At 44.8% G+C, this 27,700-nt stretch overlaps 1 protein-coding gene across 1 annotated transcript in view; it reads right to left on the reverse strand.

Annotated features, from left to right (window-relative positions):
* The window catches only part of LOC121581383 (voltage-gated potassium channel subunit beta-1-like), a 124,247-nt gene that overhangs the window by 69,285 nt on the left and 27,262 nt on the right, over positions 1-27,700 (reverse strand). The window contains exons 2-7 of the mRNA XM_045224889.1: positions 10,641-10,684; positions 9,406-9,443; positions 8,183-8,262; positions 3,171-3,215; positions 2,350-2,394; positions 839-882 (exon numbers count right to left, since the gene is read on the reverse strand). Of these exons, the coding sequence (XP_045080824.1) occupies positions 839-882; positions 2,350-2,394; positions 3,171-3,215; positions 8,183-8,262; positions 9,406-9,443; positions 10,641-10,684 (296 nt within the window). The remainder of the gene's footprint in view (positions 1-838; positions 883-2,349; positions 2,395-3,170; positions 3,216-8,182; positions 8,263-9,405; positions 9,444-10,640; positions 10,685-27,700) is intronic.

The raw sequence follows: 27,700 nt of genomic DNA on the forward strand, positions 1-27,700 counted from the left end.
CCTTTGTTCTCACTTTCTCTCACTTTATATTGCCCGCTCTCTTCCTCTCTCTCTCTCTCTCCTCTATCTCTATCTCTCTCACTCCCTCCCTCCCTCTCTCTCTCTCTCGCTCTCTCTCTCTCTCCCCCCTTCTCCCCATTCTTTCTCTCTCCTAGTAAACATATTATTCTGTTAGAAGCTGATATGAATGTTTACACTATATGAGAGTGCTGAGTCACTGCAGGAGGTGCAGGCACTGTGCTGTGGACGGGACGTTGTTGGGCTGGATCAGGAAATTGGATTGGGGGTAGCGTGCGTATAAACACTGAGTCTGGGTGTCAGGTTAAGTTGTGTAATACCCCAAAAACTGTAAAATAGGAGACTTGATGGACTGAAAGGGGAAACAAGGAAAGGTAAGGTGGGAGACGGCAGGAGAGGAGAGAAGAGGAGATGGCAGGGCAGGGCAGGAGAGGAGAGGAGAGGAAAATAAAAGGAATGTAAGGAGAGAAAAGAACAGGAGGGGACAGGACACAAGGGTATGGGTAGAGGGGTCCAGAGGGACTTTGAGTGCTCATGTCCAAAGTCTATCATATCAAATTACAAATGAACCAACTCAAGACCCAGAGACATCCGACCCTGAGTGGTAGTAGAGACATACAGGTACTTCAAAAGAGGAGGTCAAGTTCAACTGAGCACACTGGAGGAAATCAATCGCAAGCAAGAGGGAAAAGAGAGAAAATAAAAAGTGATGTGGATATGAAAAGGAGGCGATTATAGAGGTGAACTGGGGCATGGAGTGATGGGGTGATGTGGAGGACAAGACCGTAGGAAGAGGAGGAGAGGAAATCAGACACTTTACCTTCAATGATGTGCTTTCTGTTGAGTCCTCTCTCTGTCTCCGCTCTGGAAAAGAACACAGAAGTTAATATACACACATACACACACAGAAAAGTATACACAAAATGGCACACACCAGTGCACGCACACACACACACAAACACACAGCGAAATACATACAGACACACAGATACACAGTGACTAGAGCGTTGAACTTGTCCCACCAGCCTCTAACAAGCTGTATACAAATCAATAAATAGACTAGAGACACAAACACAAATGGCTCTGGGAAGTGTCGGTAGCGACAAAACAAACTTTACCGTCTGTTTGTCAGTGTTGAAAATACAATGCCCTGTAATCTGTCATTGTGGATGTCTGATTCAATGACAAACTGTCAGAGACATCATCCTCATCTACCCATCCCTCCCCCATTACCATCCATCTTCTCTCTTTCTCTTTCTTGACCCCCTCTCTCTCGTCCTCCCTTCACTCCTCTCTTCGTCTTTCTCCTTTCTTCATGCTCACCCGCCTTTCTTTTTATAATATACTGTATAATAATATTTAACAGACGCTTTTAGCCAAAGCAACTTACAGTAATGCTTGAATACATTTTACACATGGGTGGCCCCAGCAGGAGTCAAACCCACAACCTTTGGTGTTGGAAGTGCCATGCTCTGATGACTGAGCCACACAGCCTCTCTTTTCTTGCTCTGAGAGGTGGGGACTGATATTCCAGGCACACAGAGAACCGTAGCGCGGGGCTGAGTCATCCTGGTTCTCTGTCTGTGTTATTCTCTCTTATGTTATCGTCTCCCCCAGCTGTGTGTGTGTCTGTTCAGATACGCAGAGGTTCGTCGGGCCCCTAACAGACTGCCAGGCTGGTTGTTGATCATGGCTCCCTTCCTCTCGCTCTCTCGCTCTCTCTTTTATCTGGTCCACAGTGAAGCGGGCTGTGTCACCACAGAACCACTCTGATACTTCAAAGATAGAGCTGGTACCCTATTCGCTACATATTACTGTGTGCTACTTTTGAACTGAGTATGTGCACAAATCTTAGACACCCTCTTTCATCATAGTGGACATCTAGCCTTTTGTGGCTCTGGTGCACTGTAAAGGGAAGAGAGTTTCAGTTGAGATTTGACCTGCAGACACTGCAGAGTCAGTAGCAGGCACAGGTCCGACTCCGACCTGACCAATGATCTAGATCCTCGTTAGGAACCTCAAATAGACATGATATGTCTAATGATGAGAAAATGAACAGGTTAGAGCTCTGATGGATGACCCTGTTCAACTTCTGTCAGACAGAACTCAGACAAAACTCAGACAGAACTCAGACAGAACTCAGACAGTATACGGTATAGGACAGCCTCAGTACAGACCGTTCAAAGATCAACAGTACTCAGTTTGTCAATGGAAGCAGTTCTGAAACCCTCACCAGTTTTGCATAGTCAACACTTATTTTCCATCCTATTTCACGCACTTCAGAATCACATTGGCGTGGTGCTCAGAATGTCTGAGGAGGCACATACTTACTTTCCTCCCCAGTAGAGCTTGGTGGTGATCACCAGACTCGATCTCCTACATAAAGACAAAGAGAGAGAGATCAGCCAGCCAGCCAGGCAGACAGACAGACAGAGATCAGACAGCCAGATAGAGATCAGACAGACAGACCGACGGACAGACCGAAGGACAGAAAGAGAGAGAAATGAGACGGACAAATAGAGGGAACGATAGACACTAGAAAGACATGGACATCCTTATCCATATCCTTATGAATATCAATAGCCTTATGGTATGTCAATACTGTAGGGGAGTCAACAGTATAGATCCTTTAGCTTTTTATACATGGTGTTCAAGTATGAAGAAAATTATTCTGGGACACTTTCTCTGAACTTTGATAGGATACAATGTAGAGTCAAATCCCCATCGCTTGACTGTTTAATGTTTAATATTTAACACCCAGAGTTGCAGTCGGAGGCAGTGAACCGACGTGAACTGAAGAACTGGAGAGTGAAGACTTTATGATTGGAAATGTACAGTGGAGAAATTAAGCAGCATAAATGTATAAGATCAATATGTGCTGATAGCCCAGGCCTGGCCGCCTACCAGCCTACCAGCCTACCAGCCTTTGCATAGCCAAGAACACTCAACCAGAGAGGACATAACTTTCCTCTGATTGCCATGGTTACTGCTGGAGACCTAGTTAGCTGTTGGGTGGATGGGTTATATTGGTGATGGAACTGAGATAAAGCTGTGGTTTGATTAACGGTAGATTAGCATTTGTTAGCTGGCCCCGTCTATCTCACTCACCCACTCACACACACACACAAACACACTTAAAATATGATACATACCTCCAGCACTTTTTCTTGATGATGTTCCCCAGGATTATCTCAGCTCTGTAATAAAGCAGAGATATTAACTCTGAGGGTGTGTGTGTGCGTGCGTGTATGCATTGAGGTGTGTATGTGTCTTATCTTTCTGCCTAAGATCTGAACCACATAGCTCTGATTAAAACCTGAATGACTGATACATTCTGGATACAGCATGTGGAGTCACACATACAGTGAGGGAAAAAAGTATTTGATCCCCTGCTGATTTTGTACGTTTGCCCACTGACAAAGAAATGATCAGTCTATAATTTTAATGGTAGGTTTATTTGAACAGTGAGAGACAGAATGACAACAACAAAAATCCAGAAAAACGCATGTCAAAAATGTTATAAATTGATTTGCATTTTAATGAGGGAAATAAGTATTTGACCCCCTCTCAATCAGAAAGATTTCTGGCTCCCAGGTGTCTTTTATACAGCTAACGAGCTGAGATTAGGAGCACACTCTTAAAGGGAGTGCTCCTAATCTCAGTTTGTTACCTGTATAAAAGACACCTGTCCACAGAAGCGATCAATCAATCAGATTCCAAACTCTCCACCATGGCCAAGACCAAAGAGCTCTCCAATTATGTCAGGGACAAGATTGTAGACCTACACAAGGCTGGAATGGGCTACAAAATCATTGCCAAGCAGCTTGGTGAGAAGGTGACAACAGTTGGTGCGATTATTCGCAAATGGAAGAAACACAAAAGACCTGTCAATCTCCCTTGGCCTGGGGCTCCATGCAAGGTCTCACCTCGTGGAGTTGCAATGATCATGAGAACGGTGAGGAATCAGGCCAGAACTACACGGGAGGATCTTGTCAATGATCTCAAGGCAGTTGGGAACATAGTCACCAAGAAAACAATTGGTAACACACTACGCCGTAAAGGACTGAAATCCTGCAGCGCCCGCAAGGTCCCCCTGCTCAAGAAAGCACATATACAAGGCCGTCTGAAGTTTGCCAATGAACATCTGAATGATTCAGAGGAGAACTGGGTGAAAGTGGTCAGATGAGACCAAAATGGAGCTCTTTGGCATCAACTCAACTCGCCGTGTTTGGAGGAGGAGGAATGCTGCCTATGACCCCAAGAACACCATCCCCACCGTCAAACATGGAGGTGGAAACATTATGCTTTGGGGGTGTTTTTCTGCTAAGGGGACAGGACAACTTCACTGCATCAAAGGGACGATGGACGGAGCCATGTACCATCAAATCTTGGGTGAGAACCTCCTTCCCTCAGCCAGGGCATTCAAAATGGGTCGTGGATGGGTATTCCAGCATGACAATGACCCAAAACACACGGCCAAGGCAACAAAGGAGTGGCCCAAGAAGAAGCACATTAAGGTCCTGGAGTGGCCTAGCCAGTCTCCATACCTTAATCCCATAGAAAATCTGTGGAGGGAGCTGAAGGTTCGAGTTGCCAAACGTCAGCCTCGAAACTTTAATGACTTGGAGAAGATCTGCAAAGATGAGTGGAACAAAATCCCTCCTGAGATGTTTGCAAACCTGATGGCCAACTACAAGAAACGTCTGACCTCTGTGATTGCCAACAAGGGTTTTGCCACCAAGTACTAAGTCATGTTTTGCAGAGTTTTGCAAATACTTATTTCCCTAATTAAAATGCAAATATTTTTATAACATTTTTGACATGCGTTTTTCTGGATTTTGTTGTTGTTATTCTGTCTCTCACTGTTCAAATAAACCTACCATTAAAATTATAGACTGATCATGTCTTTGTCAGTGGGCAAATGTACAAAATCAGCAGGGGATCAAATACTTTTTTCCTTCACTGTAGGTCTATACTGTTGTAGGTGGGTGCTACACACTGGTCAGAAGTTTATATACACTCAATTAGTATTTGTATTAAATTGTTTAACTTGGGTCAAACGTTTCGGGTAGCCTTCCACAAGCTTCCCACAATAAGTTGGATGAATTTTGGCCCATTCCTCCTGACAGAGCTGGTGTAACTGAGTCAGGTTTGTAGGCCTCCTTGCTCGCACACGCATTTTCATTTCTGCCCACAAATGTTCTATAGGATTGAGGTCAGGGCTTTGTGATGGCCACTCCAATAACTTGACTTTGTTGTCCTTAAGCCATTTTGCCACAACTTTGGAACTATACTTGGGGTCATTGTTCATTTGGAAGACCCATTTGCGACCAAGCTTTAACTTCCTGACTGATGTCTTGAGATGTTGCTTCAATATATCCACATCATTTCCCTTCCTCATGATGCCATCTATTTTGTGAAGTGCACCAGTCGCTCCTGCAGCAAAGCACCCCCACAGCATGATGCTGCCACCCCTGTGCTTCACGTTTAGGATGGTGTTCTTCGGCTTGCAAGTACCCCCTTTTTCCTCTAAACATATCGATGGTCATTATGGCCAAACAGTTCTATTTTTGTTTCATCAGACCAGAGGACATTTCTCCAAAAAGTAAGATCTTTGTCCCCATGTGCAGTTGCAAACCGTAGTCTGGCTTTTTTATGGCGGTTTTGGAGCAGTGGCTTCTTCCTTGCTGAGTGGCCTTTCAGGTTATGTCGATATAGGACTCCTTTTACTGTGGATATAGATACCTTTTTACCTGTTTCCTCCAACATCTTCACAAGGTCCTTTGCTGTTGTTCTGGGATTGATTTGCTCTTTTCGCACCAAGGTACGTTAATCTCTAGAAGACAGAACGCGTCTCCTTCCTGAGCGGTATGACGGCTGCGTGGTCCCATGGTGTTTATCCTTGCGTACAATTGTTTGTACAGATGAACGTGGTACCTCCAGGCGTTTGGAAATTGCTCCCAAGGATGAACCAGACTTGTGGAGGTCTACAATTTTGGCTGATTTCTTTTGATTTTCCCATGATGTCAAGCAAAGAGGCACTGAGACATAACTCCACCAGTCCTACATATGATATCAATTACGAAGATTATACCTTTTTTAAACAGTTTTTCAAAAAATACTTTTTATCGATTAGTATATTTGAGTTTAACCACAATATATGTTGCATTATTTGTTCTGTCGTTTCTGGAGGATTAAATTGAAATTGCAACCAACTTTCTATGGCTTGTTTTAGAAGTAGTGATATTTGGGAGATTATTTCCTTTTCAAATAACTGAAAGAGGTTTTAATCTGAATAAAGGGAAAAAGGCCATTCTTGAACATGGGGTGAGACAATCTTACTAATTTGCTAGAGAACCAGTTCGGATTTAAGTATAACTTGTGTATGACTGAAGCTTTTAGTGATAGATTAATCCTTTAATATATTTACCGTTCCAAAAAATTGATTTTTTTTTCTCATATAATTTCAAAAACTGTTCGCTAGGCGTAGGCAAGACCATAAGCAAATAGGTAAACTAGGATAATACTAAAGAGTTAATCAGGGTGATTTTTCCACAAATAGACAGGTATTTACCTTTCCATGGTAACAAGATCTTATCTATTTTTGCTAACTTTCTATTAATATTTATTGGAGTGAGATCATTTATTTCATTTGGGATATGTATTCTGAGTATATCCACATCACCATCAGACCATTTTATTGGTAAACTACTGAAGTGTTTGTGTTGTCCAATCTACATGGTAGTAGCTGAGACAAACAGACAGACAATATAGTTGTCATGCATTTAATTAGCCTATTTCTCAGCGGCACGGCGGATAAACAAAAGGCAAGACCAAGTGGTACACAAAAACGCCACAAAAAAGCTTTTTCCGATCAAGCTCGTGCCAAATTACGAACGATAACCACATCAGCAAAGCTACCACCTCATCCTCGACTGACGAAGCACCATCGCAGGTGGAAGCTAGTAGGTCTACTTATGCAGCAGATAGCACTAGCACCACCCAGTCCCGACAGAGAACTCACTGCCCGGGCCCGGCAATGACAGTGGCCTTGCTCCTCCTCTTCTTCCTCCCCTCGAGAATAGTGACTAGTGAAGCCCTCCTTCTCCTCCTCCTCCTCTCCCAGAAAACCAAGCTGATGACTGCCAGAGACCCAGCAGCACTCATGAGAGCGACCCCCCCTTCTGTGAACACTGATAAGCCTACGAGTTATACATTATTGCCGCCAGACAGCATTCTAAATAGCAGCATTGCGACACCGTAGGCATATAGCTTTGTGAAACATAAACTTTAGGCTTAAAATGAGAAAATGACGACCAAATACAAATAAACATGTATCCATTAAAGCAAAGCTATAGGCTACTACAAGCAGTAGATCCACGTAATCTGATAGCCTATCGATAGGCAGCCACATAGACGTCAACATTTCAGAACCATTGACAGCGATCGGTAGTCTATTCTTTGATTTTTTGGGGGGAGCGGGGGCCCAGAGAAACTGTGCTATGCTAGTGGTGCGACACACTGGTAGGTGATTAGGTGAGATCCCCTCACAATGTAAAGTGCTTGAGCATTGATAAAGCGTTCCAATCTGTTGCTAAATCCAACCAACCCATTACTGTGAAATTCAGTTGAGGATGAATTTCTATGTCAGTAGAAACCCGAAGCCACAGAATGCTGTGTTAGAAGTCATTCAGGACGATGGCATGTTTCATACTGTATGACAGGAAATACTATTCGAACTTCATCAAATTAACCATCGTGCATTATCAATGCTCTCCATATAGACTGTATGCATCCTGTACTACGTTCTATCATGTGTGCAAGGAAATGTAAATATACTAGTGTGGGTGTCAACATGTTTCTGCCTCAGCTGAATTCTCGTTGTCTTGGCAAGGCAACTATGTTGAATACACAAACAGTCTGGCATGCACCCACGCTGTAAACCTACATGCTTTAGAACTAATCCCATTCCATATGGTTGATTCACACCACTGTCAGCTTGGCTGACCCCTATACTTTGTGGGGTTTAGTGCTGGTCTGGAACAAAAACCTGCACTGTGTGTGTGTGTGTGTGTCAACCCCCCAAGACCAGATTAGCCAGGTTTAGCCATTCCTGTCCTCTGGTTTCAGGTAGGTAGGTAATAGGTATTCAGATCACACTCACTTCCCCCCAGCGTAAACTTCGGCTGTGTCGAAGAGATTGACCCCGTTCTCGTAGGCGATGGTCATCAGCTGTTCAGCCACCTGAGAAACACAAGACAGGCTTCATCACCTCAGGTGAGAACAGAGAGCTGGGTGCTGAGAAGCATTCAGCAGGAACAAAACAGCTCAGTTGGTAGATCAAGGGCACTTGCAACGCCATAGTAATGGGTTCGATTCCGGGACCGCATGTATGCACGCATGACTGTAAGTCGATTTGGATAAAATAATCTGTTAAATAGCATATATTGTACTGGGTAGCATTCAGTAAAAACAAATGAGAGAAATACATTTTGGTTGGGATTTGTGCCATAAATGCTCAAACGTTAACGTTTGGAAACAGTGCCAGGGAAACTACACCAAAGCATGGCTTGCTGTCATACGTTGTTCATAGACTGCTTACATGGTAAGGAAACCAATGTGTAATTTTGTAATTTGGGTGAACTATCCCTTTTTGTACTATTTCAATGTTTTAGTACCTAAATTAATGTTGTTTTGTTATCTAGTCTGTGGGATCTCCCTGTTACTATACATAAAATACACAATCCAAACAGACAATATCAACACCCTGTAATTTCCCCACAACACTTTGTCAACATCATTCTACTTTTTGTACCTGCAGGCCACTTTCACAAGGACAATGCAGTCTACCCGTATCAGCGTCTCCAGTGGACAAATGTCAGAGTTCAATGCACCAGTGTGTGTGTGTATGCGTGTGTGAGTGCACGTGTGTTTGTTCAACTGTGTGTGAACTCTCTCCATGTCCTTCTCCCTGTCTCTGTGTGAGCCAGAAAGCCTCTGGGGTTTTGGCCCATGGATCTGAGAGGCAGCAGGGTGAGGGAGTGATAAGGCAGAGGAGGTATTGGTGCTAACAGGAGCTGACAGGGAAGGAGACCTGTTTTGGGACATTTTACATTTACATTTTATTCATTTAGCAGACGCTCTTATCCAGAGCGACTTACAGTTAGTGAGTGCATACATTTTCATACTGCCCCCCCGTGGGAAACGAACCCACAACCCTGGCGTTGCAAGCGCCATGCTCTACCAACTGAGCTACAGGGGGACGACCACACTAACCAGGGGTCCGGATAGCTCAGTTGGTTGGAATGCTGTGCTGGTAACACCAATGTTGTGGGCTCAATTCCTTAATGGTCTCATGTACTGCTTGTAGTTTGAATCCTAACTTACCTCATCTGAAATCTGACCTCCAAACGTTACCCAAGTTCCTGGGAAAAATAAATGTCAAAGTCATAATTCTGGAACAAAAAAGGCATTTGTACGAAATGGAACATTCTAATCTTAATTATAAACCCCCATATGTTGATAGTGATATAAAGTGTAACCACAAGTCACCCAACAATTGCTAGCTTTGGACATAGAAATATGACTAACACTCTCAAATCCAACATCTGACAAAAAATGTGAAAGGTCAGAGGGCACAGTAGGAGAAGGTCTGGCATGTTCAGTACTCATCCTCGTTTCTCTCCCTGTCACAACCCTGGCCTCAACTCGACTTACCCATGATTCACCACTGCTAAACCAGCCCTGGCTGGAGCTGTGTGTTTGTGTGTACGTGTGTGTCCTTCCATGTGTGTGTGTGTTATGATGCTAACTTTGCTCCCGGTCTTTGCAGTGTAAAGCTACAGCCTCTCTGTCCTTGTCACAATCGCCTAGCATCACCCCAAAATAATTATGCACCCCTTCAGTTACTGTGTTTTTACTGTTTGTTGACTTCTCCCTTTACCCTCAATTACCCCCTCAGTGTTTCAGCTAGGTCATTGGAGTTGCTGTACAAGGCGATAGGCGAGTATGTGGAGAGTATGACTTATTTGCCTTGCTCAAAAGCACAAGGATGACTTTATATTGTACTATTACTGCACACACACACACACACACACACACACACACACACACACACACACACACATAGAAGATAAACACAAAGAGAGCGATTATATGTCGGGTTGGCTGACAACATCACAACAATTATGCGTGTGCATCAATGGGGCTAGAAGCCATGCTTTGTTATCAAACAGAATAAGGCTGTTTACCCCCCGGTGTGCATTAGATATGGGTGATAATTGAGCAGCTTGTTTTCTAAAACCAGGAGCACTGATTAAATATTAACAAGAATAGGATGAATTACTGTAAATAGCTGCACATTGTCCCTCAACACTCAGAGTATAGAAGATGCAAAACTTTGCCTCTCTGTATCTCTGTCACTCGCATCCACACACACACATGCACGCACACACACACACACACGCACAAACACACATTTGAAGACTGCATCCCTTGCACAAACCCATAGAACATGATAAAGCAACAGTATCTGGAAAGAGTTGAGCTGAATACAGAGGTTACACATGGATGCTAATCAAATCATTAGCGATTTGTCACTAATGCTAATTAAACGTACTCACCGAGGCCCAAACAGGAGACACGCAGGCCTGATTTCCCTAGGTTCCTGTAGAAAACACATCCCCATAATGTTATTGAGATGAAGAAAACTAGTGTTGCGTGTTCATGATATTAGAAACACACACACACACACACACACACATCCTCTTTTCTCTTGACAATCTAACAATGGCATGCTATTAAATAGGATGTAAACACATGAGACATGTACACAATGCACTGGCAGCTGTTTGCTCCGCTTTGCGCCAAACAATTGAAAAGGAACAGAAAATCTATTGTAATTGCAGCGCGGAACGTTTAATAATGGTCATTGTGACCTTTATTGACCTCCTCATATTTGATCAGGGGAGAGAGTCATTGGAACACAGGGCCACCTCTGTTGCTGGTCCAATCATGAATCAGAATTGAGAGATTACTGGGAGAAGAGAGTTGATGAAGGCCATCTATCACACGCTGCACTCTCACAATGGATTTTCTCTGGCCCTGAAGCATTGTGATGTTTTTAAAAGCCCCTTGAGGACTATATGGGCTGATTGGACTTGTAACATAGAGTACACAGTTTGATTACTTCATACTGTACCTCTGTGGGGTTTGAAATTATATGAGTGATTTTGTACAAAACAATAACTGTTTTTTGTTGTTGCATTTTTTCTCGTTTAGTAAGCCATCAATCTCTTTTCAGTGTAAAATATTTAAAGAAATACACATACATATACACACACATACAGTATACACACATGCATGCACGCACGCTCACATGCAGGGACGGCCTGTTCAATAGGGCGATATGGGCGACGCACTGCCAAACGGGAAAAGGAAGGGATTTTTTTCCTAATCAATTATATCACGGCAACAGTAGTTATCAGTGTTGTAATCTATACGTCTGATCTGCCACAGTGCCACACTGCCACTAAATGTCGAATCAGGCTAAAGTCGATGCTTCAAATGGCTCCACCCCCCTTTTGGGCGATTTCAGTCAGATTGAAAATCGCCCAGAACTTCTGTCATAGACTCCCATGTAAAATCTATTTTTTCAAATTTCAGAGCCTTCAATACAATCTCAATGGGTGTCTGTGGGCTTGCACTTACGCGCTTCGTCACATGAACGTAACTAAGAAAAGAGAGGGTAGCAGCGTCAATCAATTCACTACTACTATCAACATGGCTAGGCTTCAGTGCAACTCGGTTGTGTCTTTGAAAGAATTTCCTTTTTGTCGGCGAACAAATGAAGATAAATTGGTAACGAAACAATTAGGACCTCCCAGACCAAATTTAATAATTCAACAGGTTTCTACTAAAGGGGGAAGTCCTACACCCGAGGATTTTCCAAAAATTGGTATGAACGAAAAACCTGGCTAGCAGGCTGCGATGTAGCTAATGCAGTTTTCTGCTACCCCTGCTTACTCATTCACCCTGAAGGCGGCACGGCAGACAGCACCGCTTGGACAGCGACTGGTGTAACCGACATGCACCATCTTTCAGAAAGATTAAGAAACATGAGCTGTCAAAGACCCACATGGATAGCTGTTTGAGAATTTCTGCTTTGGGGAGAGTGAATATTGCCACTCAACTGGATGAGGGATACAGGCTAGCTGTCCGCCACAACGATGAGGTTAGCAAGAACCGCCATATCCTCAGCCGGCTAATCCAGTGTGTGAAGTTTTTGCGGGCGTGTTTGGAGTTAGCTGCGAGGCAAAGATGAAACTGAGGGCTCCACCAACCCTGGTATTTTTCTTGGACTTGTCAACTTTGTGGCACAATTAGATGAGGTGTTTGATGACCATCTTAAAAATGCTAAAGTTTTCAAGGGCACATCAAAGACCATTCAAAACGAGCTACTGGAGTGTATGCTAGCAGGTCACGAGGAACATATTGTGGAGGAGGTGAAGTCTGCGAACTTCGTAGCTATCCAAGCTGACGAGACCACGGACGTTTCTACACAGACACAGTTGGTGCTTGTGCTGAGGTACATAGATAGCAAGCACAAAGTGCAGGAGCGATTTTGAGTTCCTTCCCATCTCGGGAATCAACCTCAGTCTCAATCGCCAGTGTACTTTTGGAGAGACTGAACGGTCTTTTGCCGATGACGAAAGTCAAACTCATTGCGCAAGCTTACGATGGAGCCAGTGTGATGAGGGGAGAGAAGGCTGGTGTGCAGAAAAGGTGCGTGAGCATTTCAAGAATGCCCATTACGTGCATTGCTATGCGCATCAGCTGAATTTGATCATGCAGCAAGCTACTTCTCGCATCAAAAAAGTGAACATTTTCTTTTCCGATCTGAGCGGGATTACAACTTTTTTTCCCGGTCACCCAAACGCACCAGCATTCTTGACCAGACTGTTGCACGAAGACTGCCCAGACCTTCATCCACACGGTGGAACTTCAACAGCAGAGTCGTGAACACTGTCTACGAGAATCGAGACGACCTAATAGAATGTTTTGAAGCCATCCGGACGGGTTCATTGGGTTCATTTGACCAGGGCACAGTGAGAGAGGCATCTGGCTACGTGAGGATGCTGCATGATGAAGATTTTATTTTTTTCCTGCGGCTTTTTCCGAAAATCATGCCCACGTCGACATTCTGTACCAGAAGCTACAGAAGAAGGACATCGATGCTGTCTTTATCAAAAGTGCCCTCGACAGCTTCACAAGCAGTGTGCAGGCCATAAGGTAAGATTAAACAATATCATTCGATCTTTCTCAAAGCAGAGCTTTATTTGAAAATGTATGCATGAAAGGAGACTGCATTTGTGTTTGAAATTACATTATTCTCATTATATATGGCCAGTGGTGTAATCTATTTTATTTTATATACTATGTGTACTGTGCAGTGGTGCTCATAAGTGTATGAACACATTCTAAAGTTGACTAAAAGAGGAATAAAAAAATAATCTTTTGGAAATTTATCTTAATGACTTAATTAAAAAAGTTGGAAAATCCAACCTTTATGGACACCAATTTTCTTTTCTTTTTTATTCCTCTTTTTAGTCAACTTTAGCATGGGATCATAAGCTTATGAGCACCACTGTATACTGTGCTGAACATCCAGGCTATGTGAGACACAAAGGCTAACTTAAACACTAAAGACTTTATGCATCCCTGCCCATTTTAAGTGGAACTGAAGTATTTGTACTATACATCATGGATACATTGCATATACCTGTGCATCACATAGACAACAATACTGTACAAAGCCAACAAACACATTGGTCTGTTTGCCTTCAGGGACTCCTCTCAACAGCAGCTGCAAGAAGCAACAGGAGCCAAAAGACCCAGAACAGCTTTGAGAGAAGAGGAGAAGCAGAGGCTGTCTGAAGAGGTCTGCAACACCATCCTGGATCACATCAAAGAAAGGTTCTCTTTCTCTGGCCACCTTGTGAGTGCTACCTTACTGCAAGCAGACATGTTTGAAAGGTACTGCCATTCATTTCCTGATGAGGCTCTGAATGCCACTGTGAATGCATACCCCATGCTGAGCAAGGCAAAGCTCAAGACAGAACTATCTCTGATCTATGAGAATCCTGAATTCAAGGGAGGCTGTGGTGCACTGGCACTGTACCAGGTTCTCATGAGCTACAACCTCCAGGAGACGTTCTCTGAGACTGTGACTCTGTTGAACATCCTCATAACTACTCCCATGACAACAGCTGAAGCTGAGAGATGTTTCTCAACTTTGACTACCGAGTTAAGACATTCCTGCGAAATTCAATGGGCCAGGAACGTCTGAATGCACTGGCCATGCTTTCCATGGAGAGGGAACTAGTCCTCAGCATGCCTGATTTCAATGAGAAAGTCATTGAACGCTTTGCTGTATTGAAACAGAGAAGAGAACAGTTTCAGTACAAGTAATGTAGCCTCTCTCTCTCTTTGTCCCTCCCTCCCTGTCTCTTTAACACACACACGCCCAAATCAGTTCACAGTTGATGTTGTTTAAAATAGTTATTTTTCATTTAAAAAAAAGTAAAACAAAAAAAAATATCTGTTCATGTTCATTTTTACAAATCTATACAATTGGCCAGAATATGGTTGTTCATATTTACAAATCTATACAATTGGCAGAATATGGTTGTTCATTTTACAAAGCCATACAGATAGCTGTGTTTACCTTTTCTAGAAATTACTTTCAAATTCTGTTTTCAAGCAAAATGTCTATCACTGTTCATTTTCACAAATCTATACAAGAGGGCAGAATATGGAAGTCTATAAAAATGTCTTATTACCAATAACTTGCATCAATGTTTTCAGTAGCCTCTATCAAAAGCTCCTGCTTGCTTGTTGTGAATTATGCTCAGGTGCACATATTTCCAATTCAACCATGAGGCAAAAAATGTGGTAAAAGCTCTTGTTGATCCTGCAATCTGAACAAATACCAAGATGCTGTATTTTCAGCTGATATTTCATTTGTTTATGGAAATGCATATTGTTTATGCAGTGTTGAGGAAATGTGAAAGAACACCCTTGATTATTTTTACTGTGATAACTTATTTTGATTTTGTAAGCCAACACTTTTGAGATCAGTCAATAAATGCTTCTGGTATTGACTTATATGCTGCCCCTGTCTTCATGTTGTTGCTGGACATATCTTTTTAAAAATGTGTGTAGGTCACCTAAATCATCAGAAAAATTGCCCCCCCTGAGAATTTTTTCAGGAGCCGCCACTGCTCACATGCACACACACAGTCGCACACACAACAGAGATAACAGACAATTTTACCCTAAAACATTATATTGTTATTGTCTGCCACCATCACCACTGCAGTGCTATCTTATTACTCGAATACCACTGCAATCCCAAACACTTTCACCTCTCTCTATCTCTATCTCTCTCTCCACCCACTGTCTCTCTCTCTCTCTCTCTCTCTCTCTCTCTCTCTCTCTCTCTTTCTCTCTCTAGTTCTCTCTCTCTCTCTATCTTTCTTGCTGTCCCTCTGACCATTAACTCTCTCACAGTACACCTCTGATCTATGGCTCTCTTCTAAAGCCTAATTTATTCCAAGCTAATTCTCAATTTCCTCCTAGCTGATTCATGCTAATACAGAAAGAGAGGGATCGAGAGAGAGATAGAGTTCCTCTCAAGGAGAAGGAGAAAATAAGTAACGACTGGAGAAAAACAAAGGCCATTGATTTTCACACATGCACGCACACACACAAACACCCTCATGCACGCTAGGATGAATATGCACGCACGCACACACACACACACCATTACTCACTGTAATGCAGGACTAAACGACCTTACTTATTAATTAAACAGAGAAAACAACAACATCTATCTGTAAGAAATATGCCGCTGCTCTCAGGCAAAGATATTTATTCACTGCAGTAAATGACTCTAATAGGATTACCAACACTGTTAATGGCACTAAGCAAACAACTAATGGGCCTTACAGGGCGAGACATGGCCATTTGAATCGAATCCCATGCTATCAAACATCACAATACAATTAGGCATGTACAACATTAGGCTAAATCACTCACAACCACTGGAAAAACAGGCAAAACTTTGATGCAGTGCCTTAGACCGCTGAGCCACTCGGGAGGCCCCCAAGCTGTGCTTCTTAACACCCGCTCGCACCAATGTGTTGGAGGAAACACCGTTCAACTGACGACCGAGTCAGCTTGCAGGTGCCCAGCCCGCCACAAGGAGTCGCTAGACCGCGATGAGCCAAGTAAAGCCACCCCTGGCCAAACCCTACCCTAAGCTGGACGACGTTGGGCCAATTGTGTGCCGCCCTATGGAACTCCCGGTCACGGCCGGGATCGAAACCCAGGCTGTAGTGACGCCGCGATGCAGTGCCTTAGACCGCTACACCACTCGGGAAGCCTCTTATACACATTCTAAGATCCGTTCTTTCTAATTTACATTTTACATTTTAGTCATTTAGCAGACGCTCTTATCCAGAGCGACTTACAGTTAGTGAGTGCATACATAAAAATAAAAAAAAGTTTTTCATACTGGCCCCCCGTGGGAATAAATAAATAAATCCTGCACCTGGGCGCACATCTGAAAGTGTTTTTGATTACCCTGCAGAGCTCTTCCTGTAGACTGAGAGATACAGTGGGGAGAACAAGTATTTGATACACTGCCGATTTTGCAGGTTTTCCTACTTACAAAGCATGTAGAGGTCTGTAATTTTTATCATAGGTACACTTCAACTGTGAGAGACGGAATCTAAAACAAAAATCCAGAAAATCACATTGTATGATTTTTAAGTAATTAATTGCATTTTATTGCATGACATAAGTATTTGATACATCAGAAAAGCAGAACTTAATATTTGGTACAGAAACCTTTGTTTGCAATTACAGAGATCATACATTTCCTGTAGGTCTTGACCAGGTTTGCACACACTGCAGCAGGGGATTTTGGCCCACTCCTCCATACAGACCTTCTCCAGATCCTTCAGGTTTTCGGGGCTGTCACTGGGCAATATAGACTTTCAGCTCCCTTCAAAGATTTTCTATTGGGTTCAGGTCTGGAGACTGGCTAGGCCACTCCAGGACCTTGAGATGCTTACGGAGCCACTTACGGAGCCACTCCTTAGTTGCCCTGGCTGTGTGTTTCGGGTCATTGTCATGCTGGAAGACCCAGCCACGTCCCATCTTCAATGCTCTTACTGAGGGAAGGAGGTTGTTGGCCAAGATCTCGCGATACATGGCCCCATCCATCCTCCCCTCAATACGGTGCAGTCGTCCTGTCCCCTTTGCAGAAAAGCATCCCCAAAGAATGATGTTTCCACCTCCATGCTTCACGGTTGGGATGGTGTTCTTGGGGTTGTGCTCATCCTTCTTCTTCCTCCAAACACGGCGAGTGGAGTTTAGACCAAAAGCTCTATTTTGTCTCATCAGACCACATGACCTTCTCCCATTCCTCCTCTGGATCATCCAGATGGTCAATGGCAAACTTCAGACGGGCCTGGACATGCGCTTGGCTTGAGCATGGGGACCTTGCGTGTGCTGCAGGATTTTAATCCATGACGGCGTAGTGTGTTACTAATGGTTTTCTTTGAGACTGTGGTCCCAGCTCTCTTCAGGTCATTGACCAGGTCCTGCCGTGTAGTTCTGGGCTGATCCCTCACCCTTCCTCATGATCATTGATGCCCCACAGGTGAGATCTTTCATGGAGCCCCCAGACCGAGGGTGATTGACCGTCATCTTGAACTTCTTCCATTTTCTAATAATTGCGCCAACAGTTGTTGCCTTCTCACCAAGCTGCTTGCCTATTGTCCTGTAGCCCATCCCAGCCTTGTGCAGGTCTACAATGTTATCCCTGATGTCCTTACACAGCTCTCTGGTCTTGGCCATTGTGGAGAGGTTGGAGTCTGTTTGATTGAGTGTGTGGACAGGTGTCTTTTATACAGGTAACGAGTTCAAACAGGTGCAGTTAATACAGGTAATGAGTGGAGAACAGGAGGGCTTCTTAAAGAAAAACTAACAGGTCTGTGAGAGCCGGAATTCTTACTGGTTGGTAGGTGATCAAATACTTATGTCATGCAATAAAATGCAAATTAATTACTTAAAAATCATACAATGTGATTTTCTGGATTTTTGTTTTAGATTCCGTCTCTCACAGTTGAAGTGTACCTATGATAAAAATGACAGACCTCTACATGCTTTCTAAGTAGGAAAACCTGCAAAATCAGCAGTGTATCAAATACTTGTTCTCCCCACTGTATGTGCATCGTTTGGGAAGGTAGCTATAATCTCTAATGACTGACCTCAGACAGGGTGTCTCTCGTTAGTGAAACAGCATATGTAACGAGCTACGGGGCATCAGGGCTGGGGTGGAGACACAAATTATTCAAGAGATTAGACTTTACTCAAGTCTAGAAGTGGAGGGAGAGGAGTGGGAAGATTTAACCTTGAGAGTTGTAATGTGTGTGTGTGTGTTTGTGTGTGTCTGTGTGTGTTTGTTTGTTTGTGTGTGTGGGTGCGCATGCGTGCGTGCTTTTCTGCTTGCCTGTGTGTGTGTCTATTTTGCAGAAGACATTTGGACTAGGCCATCTACATAGTATAACACATTCAGTACAGTCAACATGCAAAACATATTGTATATTAAACTAAGTTTCTTATACATGGGTGATGCCTAAATGAAGCATTGACGTGAAATGTCAAATGAGTCACTTGAAGACACTCCAATCATACAATCCGTCCTGTCATGCCTTATAAACATCCCTTGCTAAATCGCTATAGCTACTCGCTAGCACAATTTTTATCCCATATTCCAACATCCTCTGTTTAAATAGATGATCAAATTAACATCTAGTGAAACTTATTAAATCACACCCTGAAAATAGTGGAATAGTGACCACTTACACTCTAGGAGAGATATAATAGATAGTATCCCTGAGAAGCCATTTCATAGCTATCTCATCAAACTATGGAAAATAACTTTGAGGGAAAGTTAGGAGATTAGGGGGTGCCAGAGAAAAGCTCTGAAGTTGCAGAGAGAGGAAACCATAAGCTAAGCCAGCAGTCGTTACTCCGGGATCGCCTGAAGTTGTCCTTGACTGACACTTGGTGGAGCGAGAAAAGAGGGTGAGGGAGAAGAGGGAGATAGAGACAGAGGGGAGGGAGACAGACAAGTAGATGGAAGAAGGAATTGGTACCGAGGGAATTGGAGTGATATGGGAACAGAGAGAGAGAGAGAGAGAGAGAGAGAGAGAGAGAGAGAGAGAATGAGAGGGAGAGAGAAGGAATGAGAGAGAAAGAGCGAGAAAGAGAATGGAGACAGAAACAGCGGCAGGGACGGAGACAGAGAAACTGATAGAGACACAGACACAGAGGAATATAGAGTGATAGGGGAACCAAGAGACAGGCAAAGCTAGAAACATATAGGGAGAGAGAAAGGGAGAGAGAGAGTCCAACAAGTAGACAGTTACAGAGGGGAGAATCTGAAAGTCCCAAAGTCTATTCAGATCAAACACACTCCGCTATATGACACGAAATGAGAAATGTGAAATGACAGCTGGTTCCCCACAGGGTTCAGTCAGTGTGTGTGTGTTTGTGTATGTACGTGCAACTGTCTGTGTCTGTATGCGTGCGTGCTTTCGTTCGTGCATGTGAAATGTGAAATGACAGCTGGTTCCCCACAGCAGGGCTCAGTCTGTGTGTGTGTGTGTGTGTGTGTGTGTGCGTGCGTGCGTGCGTGCGTGCGTGCGTGCGTGTGCGTGTGCGTGTGCGTGTGCGTGTGTGTGTGAGTGATCTGTGCATGTTATGGGGCACTGGAATCGCCAGGACTTCATCAAAGGTACAAAAATGGGGAGGGAGATAGGTCACATATCCCAACACAGCCTCTTTGGAACTTACTACAAAGGTCTAGTGCATGGAAAGTTCAACACTATCTCGAGTCTTCCTTGGTCACTAATTACATTGGTGTGTCATTTATTATAGAGCTAGTGTTTATTACATAGGTTTACTAAAGACACTAACAGACCAGACCAGACTACAGTACCAGTCAAAAGATTGGACACACCTACTCATTGAAGGATTTTTCTTTATTTTTACTATTTTCTACATTGTAAAATAATAGTGAAGACATCAAAACTATGAAATAACACATATGGAATCATGTAGTAACCAAAAAATTGTTAAACAAATCAAAATATATTGAGATTCTTCAAATAGCCACCCTTTGCCTTTATAACAGCTTTGCACACTCTCAACCAACTTTACCTGGAATGCTTTTCCAACAATCTTGAAGGAGTTCCCACATATGCTGAGCACTTGTTGGCTGCTTTTCCTTCACTCTGCCGTCTGACTCATCCCAAACCATCTCAATTGGGTTGAGGTCGGGTGATTGTGGAGGCCAGGTCATCTGATGCAGCACTCCATCACTCTCCTTCTTGGTAAAATAGCCCTTACACAGCCTGGAGGTGTGTTGGGTCATTGTCCTGTTGAAAAACAAATGATAGTCCCACTAAGCCCAAACCAGATGGGATAGCGTGACGCTGCAGAATGCTGTGGTAGCCATGCTGGTTAAGTGTGCCTTTGAATTCTAAATAAATCACAGACAGTGTCACCAGCAAAGCACCCCCACACCATAACACCTCCTCCTCCATGCTTACGGTGGGGAAATACACATGCAGAGATCATCCGTTCCGACACCGCATCTCACAAAGACAGGGCGGTTGGAACCAAAAACCTCCAATTTGGACTCCAGACGAAAGGACAGATTTCCACCGGTCTAATGTCCATTGCTCGTGTTTCTTGGCCCAAGCAGGTCTCTTCTTCTTATTGGTGTCCTTTAGTAGTGGTTTCTTTGCAGCAATTCGACCATGAAGGCCTGATTCACACAGATGTGTCTGTTACTTGAACTCTGTGAAGCATTTATTTGGGCTGCAATGTCTGAGGCTGGTAACTCTAATGAACTTATCCTCTGCAGCAGAGGTAACTCTGGGTCTTCCATTCCTGTGGCGGTCCTCATGAGAGCCATTTTCATCATAGCGCTTGATGGTTTTTCTGTATTGACTGACCTTCATGTCTTAAAGTAATGATGGACTGTCATTTCTCTTTGCTTATTTGAGCTGTTCAACATGTTGTTGATCAGATAATTAATCTAGTACTGAAAGCATAAGCTACAGCTAGCTAGCACTGCAGTGCATAAAATGTGGTGAGTAGTTGACTCAAAGAAAGAGAAAGCCTATAGTTGAACAGTTTTGAAGAAATTAATTTCTTCCCAAATGAAGGAGAAGCAAGAGAGAAATAGAGAGAGAGAGATTGTCATTTTTTTTTCACTTTCATTTTCACTTACTTAGCTAGCAAATACAGCTAGTAGTTCAGACTACTGAAACACCCTGCTCAAACAGAAGGATGCTATGTTAGCTAGCTGGCTATGACTATCCAACACAACACTGGAACTCTTCCAAGTCAAGGAAAGCTTTTGGTTTGACTCATTTATTGCCACCGGGGCCTGCCGGTGTAACTGCTTACTGACTGTACACTGAGGTGAGAGGAGGAGAGCGCATAGATGTGAGAAGGAATACAACGTGGCTGCTATGAAAGTGAACTGTGTTTACGCGTGATCAGGGGTGTATTCATTCCACTGATTCTCTTGAAAAACAAAACGGGGATAAACATACCTGAAATTGTCCAATAGAAACTCTCATTTGCAACTGTTGGACAAATGATTACGCTCTATATCAGCTAGATGCAGGCAAGAGTGTGCAAGGCGGTATTGAAATGTGTCTCTCGACCTGTGTGAATGTACATTGTAAACTTTCATTCATAGGCTAGGTTGTAGCAACCTCATGATGGGTATAGGGAAAATGTTAGTATCATGTAGTAGCCAAAACCTATCGCTGTTACATACAACTGGGTGAATGGAATATGAATGACAGTCATCCAATATGCTGTAATAGAAATAAGGCCATGCTCATGAAAAATAAATCGTCCTCCCTCATCTTAAATGGCACTGACCGCCACTGATGCACACACACATACAAACAGCATACACACGAGTCACAAACAGTAACGCACGAAACACAGACATGCATGTACGTATGCGCACGCACGCAAACACACACACACACACAAAGACATACTCACACATACAGGAGGGCATCCGGGCATGGAATGATAAATGGCTCATTCTGGGGGAAAATGCCACTGTAATGGGAAAAACGCCAGTGTAAACAGATTATCTTCCCATTACCTTTATGTGGGTAAGACCGAAAATAACAGATTAAATCAACTGCAACTACACCTGTCAAAGTCAGATGTGAGAAAACTCCAATGTCTGGAAGACACTCATCTATTACTGAATGATGGGCGTCTTCGGGAAAAAGTCTTAAAGCCGATAACTAAGGAGCTTCAGGTGATAACGGTTTGGTTCCAGACCGGAGTGAAGTAGGGGGTTTGAGATAGGGGGTTCCAGACTGGAGTGGAGTAGGGGGTTTGAGATAGGGGGTTCCAGACTGGAGTGGAGTAGAGGGTTTGAGATAGGGGGTTCAGACTGGAGTGGAGTAGGGGTTTGAGATAGGGGGTTCCAGACTGGAGTGGAGTAGGGGGTTTGAGATAGGGGGTTCCAGACTGGAGTGGAGTAGGGGGTTTGAGATAGGGGGTTCCAGACTGGAGTGGAGTAGGGGGTTTGAGATAGGGGGTTCCAGACTCGAGTGGAGTAGGGGGTTTGAGATAGGGGGTTCCAGACTGGAGTGGAGTAGGGGTTTGAGATAGGGGTTCCAGACTGGAGTGGAGTAGGGGGTTTGAGATAGGGGTTCCAGACTGGAGTGGAGTAGGGGGTTTGAGATAGGGGGTTCCAGACTCGAGTGGAGTAGGGGGTTTGAGATAGGGGGTGGTTAAGGTAATTATCTTACGTCAGATAGTGCAACAATTCCACCTGGAGGGATCTATCTCGTGTCTCGCAAAGGGTAATGGGATAGATCAAAAGTAGTTTGGCTACAATGTGTTTGGCTTCAAAGATATTACTTAAGTGACATCGTCTGCTAAACCCAATAATTTTTGTAATTTATTTTTTGTAATTTGATTCCTGCCTCAAACAGTCGTAATTAATCTAAGCTTAAACAATACATCTTTCAATAAAGATTACGTTCTTTTGGTGAGAAAGTTGCACCATTTATGTGCTTCATGTAGCAGTATTTATGAAGTTTGATAATGAAAGCTAGCATAAATTTGTCCACATTACTTGCAGGTTTGCATTTATTGTCATTAATCTTGCCCTGGAGGCAGCTCTGCAGTGTGGTCACTAGCTGGCACAGCCACAAAGTAATAAAATCTGATTTTTAAACCCTACCTAACCTAACATTAACCACACTGCTAACCCTAATGCCTAACCCTAATCTTAAAATAAAACCAAAAAGCAATTTTGACTTTGCAGCTTCCCCATCTAGCGGAAATTGCTCCAGTTCTGCCTCCAGGCAAGATTCACGACAATAAACGTCAACCAGCAAATTTTTAGCTATCGTTAGCTGCTAGCTGAGCCAGTCACTGAAACAATGCTGCTATAAACCAGCTACCTACTATGTGCTGCACAGACAATGTTGAATGCTTCCAACAAAAGCTAGCTAGCATTATTATGAGTTTTCATGAAGCAGCTGTTATGCTGCGAATGATTGCAGTAGACTCCCGAGTCAACTGCTGTGTTCAGCTGACCCAACAATACAAAGTAACATTAACATTAATGTTAGCGACCAACATTAGCGACCAACTGATTTCTGATAACAGTCCCTCTTAAAGGGAAACTTCACCGCTATACACTTTTTGGGGTGTTTTTCCAGTCTCCCTACATAATCATGAGTGATGAGATGTGTTTCAGACATAACTCGCACCAGGACGTCATCGGTTGATTGAGGAGTCATGTTTTGTAGCAATTATTGTGGCCTTTGTGTTTCGCCGATTGCACGATCACGCTAGCAGTGAGTAGATATGGTTGTCTTTGTTCAATAGAGCCAACTGGAACATTTGATCAAACTCCATTATATACATGTATACTAGAGCTAGCAAGTTCCTATACCACAATGCAGTTGTGAGCATACTAGGCATTCTATATTATACTACAACATCAGTCTAAATTAATATGGATGTTGTGTTGGCTGAATGTTCCAGGCAGAGTCTGAATGTTCTTCAGCTGGTGAACCTTGTCTTGTTTTTGGGCTATGGCAGCTGGTGTAGCGGGCTTTGGCGCTGTGGCAATGTTGGCAGGGATGTTGGGTTTGGGGAGCTGTGACTCTGGCTGCTTGTAGACCACCGTCTTGTCCTTTCTCGCTCCGAGCCAGGTGGACAAGCCTCTCCCTGAAGTGGTGGGTTCTGGGCTCGTACACTTTCTTCACCACCCACTACTTCGACCTCCTTTGCAGAATATTTGTTTGTACTGCAAGTCTGATGGAAAGACATGAAGACTGATCATGAGGATGTGTGTCACGACTTCCGCCGAGTTGGTGCCTCCTTATTCGGACGGCGTTCACAGTCGTCGTCCCTGGCTTTCTAGCTGCCACCGATCTATATTTTTTTCCCCCATTTGTTTTGTCTTGATTGTATACACCTGGTTCCCATTACATTATATTATTTCCCTATTTAACCCTCTGGTTCCCACATGGTTTTGTGCGTGTTTGTTCTTTGTTTTGTGTCTGAGACTTATGTGAGCTGGTGTGTTTTCCCTCGTGGAAATTAGTGTTGTTTATTTTTTGGTAAAGTACGTTGTTTACTCAGTTCTGTGTCCTGCGCCTGACTCCATCATACCGCTGCACATTGACACTTGACAGAAAACACGCACCACAATGGAGTCAGCAGGTGCATCCAGTCCTCCGGTACCAGTGGAGGAGTGAGTCCAGCAACACGCGATGATGCTCCAGAATCTTGGCACAGCCATGGATCGCGTGTTGCAGACCATGGGCGATGGGAGAGAGGGGTTTTCCCACAACCCCATCAACTTCAGATCAACCCACACCGATGTCCACCCTCCGTCCACCTGGACCCAGTGGGATTCGGCTTCTCGCTCCCGAGGGCATATGATGGGACGCGGCTGCCGGGTGCCAGGGTTCCTGCTCCAGGTGGAGCTACCTGGCGACCATCCACTCGGCTCCCTCGGGTTACGAGGCGTGTCCGCCCTCATCTCCTGTCTGTCGGGGAGAGCACTTGGAGTGGGCCAAAGCCAAATGGGGAGGAATAGACGCAGCGTTGGTTCACTATGAGGATTTCACCCGCTGCTTCGGGCGGTCTTCGATCATCCACGGAGGGTAGAGCGGTGGGGAATGCTTGTTCCATCTCAGACAGGGAGGGAGCGCACAGGACTTGCACTGGACTTCCGGACCTTGGCTGCCACGCGGATGGAATGAGAGGGCCCTGATCGACCATTACCGGTGTAGTCTCGTGAGGGCGTTCGTCGGGAGCTGGCATGCAGGGACACCACCCGCCCTCGACCAGCTGGTGGATTTATCTATACCTGGATAACCTTTTGGCACCGCGGCGGCGTCGGGTCAGGGTCCGTCCATTCCATCCCCAGCACCTCCGACCTTACCCCTATGGAGCTCGGAGGTGCTGCTCTGGGTGACCGGAGGGGGGGCCGTTTCCTGCAGAGGAGGTGCCCTCTGTGGCCGCAGAGGGCACACTGCTGGTCGGTGCTGGGGAGGTTCCCCAGGGAGTCGAGGCAGCAGGCAGGGCACTTGTGGATCATCCCAGGTGAGTAGGCACCCAACTCACCCAGAGCTCCCTGTTGCGCACATGTGTGTACGCATAGAATTTCCTGAGTTTTCCCCGCATTCCCAGCATAAGGCGCTAGTAGATTCAGGCGCAGCTGGGAGCTTTATTGACCGTTCATTTGCATGTAGATTAGGGATCCCTATTGTTCCTGTTGATGTGCCCTTCCCTGTACATGCCTTGAGATAGTGCGTCCTTTAGGGTCGGGCCTGATTAGGAGGTCACAGCTCCACTATGTATGAAAGGGAGGGTCATGAGGAGAGAATTAGTCTCTTCCTGATCGATTCTCCTGCATTTCCTGTGGTGTTGGGGCTTCCCTGGTTGGCCTCTCATGACTCCACTATTTCGTGGCAACAGAGGGCTCTCAAGGGATGGTCACATCAGTGCTCAGGGAGGTGTGTAGGTGTTTCCATAGGTGCAACTACGGTGGAGTCCAAACCAGGTCTCCACTATGCACATTCCCTCCAAACATGCCGAGTTGGCTCGCCTTCTGTAAAAGAAGGCGGCTCAACTACCACCCCATCGACAGGAGGATTGTGCGATAAATCTCCAGGTAGGCGCAGCACTTCCCAGGAGTCACGTGTATCCTCTGTCTCAGGAGGGGGCTATTGAAACATATGTCTCCGAATCTCTGGGGCAGGGATACATTCGGCCTTCCACTTCACCTGCCTCCTCAAGTTTCTTTTTTGTGAAGAAGAAGGGATGGAGGTTTGACATCCGTGCATTGACTATCGAGGTCTAAATCAGATCACTGTGAAGTACAGTTACCCACTGCCTCTCATAGCCAGTGTGACAGAGTCATTGCATGGGGAGCCTTCTTCACCAAATTGGATCTCAGGAGCGCTTACAACCTGGTGCGTATCCGGGAGGGGGAAGCGTGGAATACGGCATTTAGTACCACCTCTGGGCACTATGAGTACCTTGTCATGCCGTACGGGTTGATGAATGCTCCATCAGACTTCCAATCCTTGGTAGACGCGATTTTCAGAAACATGCACGGCAGGGTGTAGTGGTGTACAGTATATAGATTACATTCTAATATACTCCGCTAAATGTGCGAGCATGTGTCCTAGTCGCGTAAGGTGCTTGGTGGAGCTGTTGGAGCATGACCTGTGCGTCAAGGCTGAGAAATGTCTGTTCTTCCAACAGTCCGTCTCCTTCCTATGGTACCGCCTGTCCGCGTCAGGGGTGGAGATGGAGAATGACCGCATTTCAGCCGTGCGTAATTGGCACACTCCAACCACAGTAAAGGAGGTGCAGCGGTTCTTAGGGTTTGCCAACTACTACTGGAGGTTTATCCGGGGCTTTGGTCAGGTAGCGGCTCCCATTACCTCCTTGCTGAAGGGGGGACCGGTGCGACTGCAGTGGTCAGCTGGGGTGGACAGGGCTTTGGTCACCTGAAGGCTCTGTTTACCTCGGCTCCCGTGCTGGCTCATCCTGATCCCTCCTTGGCATTCAAAGTAGAGGTGGACGCGTCCGAGGCTGGGATAGAGCTGTGCTGTCTCAGCGTCTCAGTATGCATCCAAAGCTCCGCCCTGTGCTTTCTTTTCAAAGAAGTTCAGCCCGGCGGACCGAAACTATGATGTAGGGGACCGGGGTTGTTAGCTGTTGTCAGGCTCTGAAGGCATGGCGGCATTGGCTTGAGGGGGCTAAACACCCTTTCCTCATTTGGACTGACCACCGCAATTTGGAGTACATCCGGGCGGCGAGGAGACTGAACCCTCGCCAGGCAAGGTGGGCCATGTTTTCACCCGTTTTGTTTTCACCCTATCCTACAGACCAGGTTCCCAGAAACGCTAAGGCAGACGCATTGTCCCGGATGTATGACATAGAGGAGCGGTCCACGGATCCCACTCCCCATTCTTCCAGCTTCTTGCCTGGTGGCACGGGGTGGTATGGGAGGGTTGGC

This window comes from Coregonus clupeaformis, chromosome 14, assembly GCF_020615455.1.
Source record: "Coregonus clupeaformis isolate EN_2021a chromosome 14, ASM2061545v1, whole genome shotgun sequence".
In the NCBI taxonomy this organism is placed as follows: Eukaryota; Metazoa; Chordata; class Actinopteri; order Salmoniformes; family Salmonidae; genus Coregonus; species Coregonus clupeaformis.